This window comes from Hirsutella rhossiliensis, assembly GCF_020360975.1.
Source record: "Hirsutella rhossiliensis strain HR02 chromosome Unknown scaffold00014, whole genome shotgun sequence".
NCBI lineage: Eukaryota > Fungi > Ascomycota > Sordariomycetes > Hypocreales > Ophiocordycipitaceae > Hirsutella > Hirsutella rhossiliensis.
The window spans coordinates 234279-240415 of NW_025408680.1; the positions used below are offsets into that span (position 1 = coordinate 234279).

At 60.8% G+C, this 6137-nt stretch overlaps 2 protein-coding genes across 2 annotated transcripts; one reads left to right on the forward strand and one right to left on the reverse strand.

Moving 5' to 3' along the window:
- Positions 1 to 470: 470 nt before the first annotated feature.
- HRG_09871 (uncharacterized protein) lies at positions 471 to 1223 on the reverse strand (the record flags this gene model as incomplete). Its single annotated transcript, XM_044868342.1, has 1 exon — positions 471 to 1223. The coding sequence occupies one exon, from the start codon at positions 1221 to 1223 to the stop codon at positions 471 to 473; it is 753 nt and encodes a 250-aa protein (XP_044716339.1).
- Positions 1224 to 3309: 2086 nt separating this feature from the next.
- Positions 3310 to 4392, forward strand: HRG_09872 (endonuclease/Exonuclease/phosphatase family domain-containing protein; the record flags this gene model as incomplete). Its single annotated transcript, XM_044868343.1, has 1 exon — positions 3310 to 4392. One exon carries the CDS (start codon positions 3310 to 3312, stop codon positions 4390 to 4392), a length of 1083 nt encoding a protein of 360 aa, XP_044716340.1.
- Between the last annotated feature and the right edge of the window lie 1745 nt (positions 4393 to 6137).

A 6137-nucleotide genomic window follows, 5' to 3' on the forward strand; every position in this document is an offset into this window, starting at 1 on the left:
CCCCGCCGCATCCACCCACACCATCTCCTCCATCCCTGCACCCGACGCCTCTGCAGAATCACGTTCCATGTGCCCACCCTGCTGCTGCTGGTAGGTACTGTACAGTGACTTCCAAGACCATGCAAAGCTTCATCTACCCTAGAGTCCTCGGCCACTTACACGGGGCGGCAGTGCGACACCTCCTCAATGCAATCACGGTAGGTTCGAGGAAAGGCTTGGATGAGTAGAAGCCGTCCTGGTATTAAGTACAGCCAATCCAAGCAAAGCCCTCCCCCAGCCTGTACACTTTGTTGCCTCGAGTATTAAGTAGGTAATAACTTATAGCCCCCACAGTAAGTCACCGTAACACCTTCCAATGCAAAAACACATCATGACGCCAACACCGCCATATGCATAGCCCAAAAGCATCCTACCTAGACCCCACAGATCCAAGACCAAAGGAAGACAAGAGTCTCCCTCAAACAGGTCAGCTACTCCCGCGCCGGAAGCAGGAATCGCACCCTCTTCTTCGGCCTCGCAGCCGTCTTCTTTAGCGTCGCTCCATTACTTCCCGTGCCGCTTCCATCCCCCTCGCCGTCCGTCTGGCTCCTCATCATCTCCTCCTCCGTCTCCTCCTCAATGGACCACACATCCGGGCTCGGCTCCCGCCACAGCCGCCCTGGACGTGGGCGGGCCGACATGCTTCTCGCCTGGCCCACCCGCTGAGTCCGCGCCGAGCTCCTGCCACGAGTCCGTGCGGCCGGGTAAGACGCTGGCGACAAGAGGCCGTCCGCGGCACGCCCGTGCACGGGGCTCATGGTGCGTAGCCTGAGGCCGTCAATGGCAATGTTTCGCAGCGATGCAAGGCGCGACGGGCTGCCGGGCGAGAAGCGCACGTAGTCCTCGTCGTCGTCCTCGTCGGTGGTGAGGCCGTCCGAGTCCAGTTCCGGGGACGCGGCACGCGCCTTGGGATTGCCGAGGCCCTCGAGGCTCGATGGGCTCACGCTGCGCACAATGTCGCGGGGCTGGCTCGAGTCTTCGATGCCGGCATCATAGACCATGTCCTCATATCCAACGTCGCCCATGTCGTTGCCCGGGGTGAGGAAGTAGGTGAGAGGGTTGTCATCAATGTCCTCGAGGAGCGGCCTGGGGTCGCTGCTCGCCTTGGACATGGACGGGTTCAGCCGCACCTGGGTCGGTGGCCACGAGTCTCGACGAGACCAGACGCTTGACTCTGCAGGCATAGTGTCTGTATGTGCCCGGCTGCTGTGTATTGGTGTTTGAGTATCCCTCAGCGTTGGAACTGTTCCAGTCTGAGGAACCTGATGATTTCGACATCAAGCCTAGAGCTCCAAGAGGCTTCGAGCACCGAGGGAGAAAGGGCGGCGTGGCGTCATATATATAGCTCACGTATGCACGATGCAGCGCTCGCCGCCGTCCCATCTCCGGTAGGCCTCCACACCCATCATTTCCGCTCTCGCGTACGCCTTGTGTCAACTTGGCTGCTCGTCGTCTTAGTCACATCGCCCAAAAGGGTGGCCTTGTGAGTTCTCGAGGTGGGTGTCGTGCAGATAGGCAGCCAAGCAAGGGTGCTGCGCCCACATGAAGCGGCCTATCAGGGATCGGCGGCCACCCTCCAAAAGACGGTGCCCTACGCCATGCCGACTTCTGTCGTCCCGTCTGCCCCAAGTCATGGGTCTCCCGGTGCTGCCAACTGCAGAAGCCAACGTGAGGCCGCGGCGAGGCTGCATGGCGCAGGATAGCGAAACCTGCCGGCGGCGGCGACGGGCGGGAGCCTAGGGTGGTGGGGAGGATGAATCATGGCCTGGGAGGCTGACGAAAGCCTGAACTTGGCCGGCTCCTAGCTCTTGAGCGGGCTCGTAAGCTGAGACTCGGGACACCATCACGACGCAAATGCGGAAAGCCAAAGTTGAGCATCTGACAGTTCCCCATGGTGGTCCCGGCAGCTCGTGGCCATGGCAGCGAATGCCGGCACGACAAGGCCGGGGGGTTTGACCAAGCCCATGTGCGCACAACGAGAATCCCATCTGCATGATCTGGCGATTTGTATCAAGCATATCCTGTTGGACCGGAAGCTTTCCAGGCCGTGAAACCGCATGTTGCGCCTCGAGATGGATGCACGGTGCCTTGCATTGTGCATCCCGAGGGCGGCGGCGGCGCGTCAACCGGCCGAACCACGCCCTTGGCCTTGCAAGTATTGATATGATCCCAAATGGCACGCGAGGGTCATCAGATTTCGAGCCAGGCCGTCCATGGCTTGCCAGAGCGGGACACAACAGTGTAACCTGCCCAGAGTGACCACCGAACGTGGTCGAAAGTGCCAAGCTGAATAGCTAGAGCTGCTGGCGACGGGAGACGTTTGCTCCGGCGCCCATGGACTGCGCCTTTGACTCACCAGCAGCATCAGCCTCGCCTTGAGAAGACGCCACGCTGCCGCGACGGGGGAAACGCGCCCCAGCTGATGGCTTTGCGAGCCCCGAAGCGCGGCTCGACACCATCTCATGGATGACTCTAGGGAGTAAATGGCAAGCCAGAGAAGCAGGAAGGAGAATCTGGCTGTGACCCAGAGCCACTGCAGACCTGCTCCGAGTCAATAGACACGGCGCCTCGATCACGCGCCGGCCCTCCTAGGAACACCCGCTCGTAAATGGGTGTGCAGCTGGGTGAATATTGGCGGCGGAACAAGAGCTCTCTCAGCACGAGCGTGGCACATGCGCCAAGGTGTCTCGGTCTCGGGTCGTTGTCGTCTGGATAGCATGACCGCGCAGTCCCAACACCACCGTTGCAACTCGGCGACTGGAGACACCAGGCAGTCAGTCATCTGCCGCTGGGGCAGTCTCCTCTCATCTGCCGGCACAGAGCTGCCATGCCCCAAGGAGCAGCGTGCCTCGTATGCATACATGGCTTGCTGGTCTGACGGGGGGTTCTTGATTACAAAGTTTTGGACCACTCAGCTCGCCGCCCTTTGCAATGCCGGGCTGCCTGTTCGAGAAAACGCCAATCGAAGCTGAAACGATGTGCCGGAACTCGGGAGGAAACGGATCCTATCGCTGCTGGGCACTGACGACACGGATACCCGACGAGCCGGCGGGAGTTGGTTATAACAAGGTTCATCCCAGAGAAAACCTTGACCGTGGCGGCAGACGGAAAAGCTGTCCCCAACCAGGGGGAACCACGTGACTGAGGCGGCTGGCGATCCACTCCCCTCCCAGTCTTCATCGCCCCTCTATTATTATTACCTACTCACATCCGTAAGTTACTGCTGTAGGCGATAATATCTGTGTTGGGCCCCCCCTGGTCAGAGACCCGATGGAGCGAGACAGTTTCACTGCCAAGAGGCGCGCGGCACGATCCTCGCCGCAGTTCCATCTCGTTCTCGCCGCCGCTCTGCTCTTCTGCCTGCTTCTCGCCTGGCGCAGCGGCAGCTTTTCCCTCCGCGCACAGCTCGACCGCCCGCCCCAACAAGCGGCAAATTTCGATTTTCAGCCAGACAACGCGGCCCAGGTGGTCCTGACGCCCGTGGACAAGGATATGGCACCCCGCTCTGCCTCGATGCCCATGCGCATCATCACCTACAACATCAGGTACGCCACGGAGAAGCAGGTGGCCGATGAAAAGCCCTGGACGATCCGCTGCCCAAAGCTCTGCAACCAGGTGCGCTTCATCACCACGGGCCACGAGAACCCCTTCCTGTGTCTGCAGGAGGCCCTCCATGCGCAGGTCAACGATGTCCAAGCCGAGCTGGGGCCCTCGTGGGCCTTTATTGGCCGCGGCCGCGAGGAGGGCGAGGCAGACGGCGAGTACTCGCCCATCTTTTATCGCTCAGACACGTGGAAGTGCACGCGGAGCCAGACGCGCTGGCTCAGCCCGACGCCCGAGGTGCCCTCTCGCGGCTGGGATGCCGCCTTCAGCCGAATCGTCACCATGGGCGAGTTCTTGCACAACGAGACGGGCACCAGCGTCGTCGTCATGAACACACACTTTGACCATGTCGGCTACCGCGCGCGGACAGAGAGCGCCAAGCTGCTCATCAAGTTTGCAAAGGAGTGGGGTGCGGGCGATGGGGTAACGGCGCCGCCGTCAGCCGTCTTGGTCGCCGGCGACTTTAATAGCCCGCCCGACGAGGAGGCCTACAAGGTCATGACGGCGCCAGGGTCGGGCATGTCCGACATTGCCAATCTGGTGCCCAAGGAGAAGCATTACGGGAACAACCTGACTTACACGAGCTTCGGCGAGCCCAACGAGCCGCCCCTGCTCATCGACTTTCTCTTCATCCAGGAGCCTCGCACGGCCACCATCAACACGTTTGGTGTGCTGGACAACAGCTTCGACGATCGGCTTCTCCTGTCAGACCATCGGCCTGTCGTGGCCGATCTTGACGTCAAAATCTAGCCAATGCTGGGGGTCGAGGGGCGAGGAGGTGGTGTAAGCCGGGACGACGGACGCGTCGTGGCCATGACGACGCTCGCTTGTGTCGCCTCGTCATTCGTGAGATCTAGCCAAGATTGCCGAGCGCAGCGGGCCGTAGCCCGTGATGCGATGCTCGAATCGCCGCTGCCTGATGGCCACCCGAGGGATCGGATGCCATGACTCGGAACCGCTCACCCGACTCCCCGCACCGGGCCTCGGCGCCCGGTGCCAGACAAGCTCACGGACGGGCAGATTCCTGTTTCGACAAGCACACATAGCATGTACACGGTCAGCCCAGACCTGCGATCGCTCCACGGATCGCAATCGAAGTTGCACAACAAGCTGGAGTGGTGACATGGCACACAACTTTGTGACGGCTCCCGCACCACGGGAAAAAGCAGTGCGTCGCGGGAAGCTTTCGTGACTACTCTTGCGGCTCGGCAAACCCCACATGCCGCCCCGTCCCCCTTGCGAGGCATATTGACGCTTCTATCCGGGGAGGTGGTGTACCCCACATTTGGCACGCACGCTACGGTCAGTTCTGGCACCGACATGAAGGGCTAGCGAGGTTTCGCGGACGGGAGTGAGGCCATGAGATGCATGGGGAATCTGGAGACTCGGCAATGGGAGGGGTTGGAAATGGCGGTGTGTGGGGCGGCAGAGTCGTGGGATGCGTCCTGTTGCGAGCCGGACATGGGCAGTCCATGTTCATCATGGTGGCAATGACCTTGATCAATGACGATGTAACAGTGGTAGGCAGAAGGCAACTGAGAGGTGATGGAAAGCCAGTGTCACGAGAAGGGTAGGACAGCCATGACAGAAACGGCGAAGCTGCACCGACCTCATGGGGCAGATATAGGCCAACAGAAAAACGGCATGGCGATTGGGGTCGTTGACGGCGCGTGCCGCATCGGGCCACACGGTCCTGCGCCTTGGCCCGGCAGCCGACGGGATTCTGTGATTGGAGACGACGAGGCCCGGGCCATGACTGGCGAATTGCTCCATGTGTGGCAGAGCAATCGAGCCGTGGTCGATGCCGGATATCAGAAAGCAAGGCTCCGAGTGTGTTGGTTGGCTGACGACGGTCTGCCACCAAGACGCGGCACACGCTCACTCAACACAGTCGGCAGCCTTGCACGATGTCCACAGCAAAGGGGGATTCTGCTTCCCTGGCTCTCAAGGTTCTACAGGACCCCGGAAAGCAAAGTGTGTGTGCATGACCTGGATCGCGGGACACGGCAGGGAGAAAGGCGGAGGGGGCGCACGACGGGAGGGGAGCCCGCCCAATCAATAGGCATGGACTGACCGAATTCGTCGTCTGCGTGAGGGTTCTTGAGTAACCATGGGAGCAAGTAGGTGCATGCTCGTTTATACTGTAGATGGAGGGTGGCGGTGGTGGTGGAGGAGGAGGAGGAGAAGGAGAAGGAGGAGGACGAAGGGGTTGCAATACGACCCGACTTGCTTGGTTGACGAGGGCCACGAGCCGAGAGGATGCCTTTGGCTTATACCCTCCCTTGTGGATTACAAGACACACCCGTGTACGAAGAGGGAGGACATCCAGATACTTGAACGAGACACTCGGCACACGTCTCTGGGGCCAGAAACACGGGCCAGCTGTCTAGCCAGCGATACAGGGTCGCGCCGCAGCAGCACGGAGGGGCGTTGAGACAATTCTTTGCCTCGGCGAGCCTGGAGGTTCGTGACGCTCAAGTGGCGCCTGCAAGGGA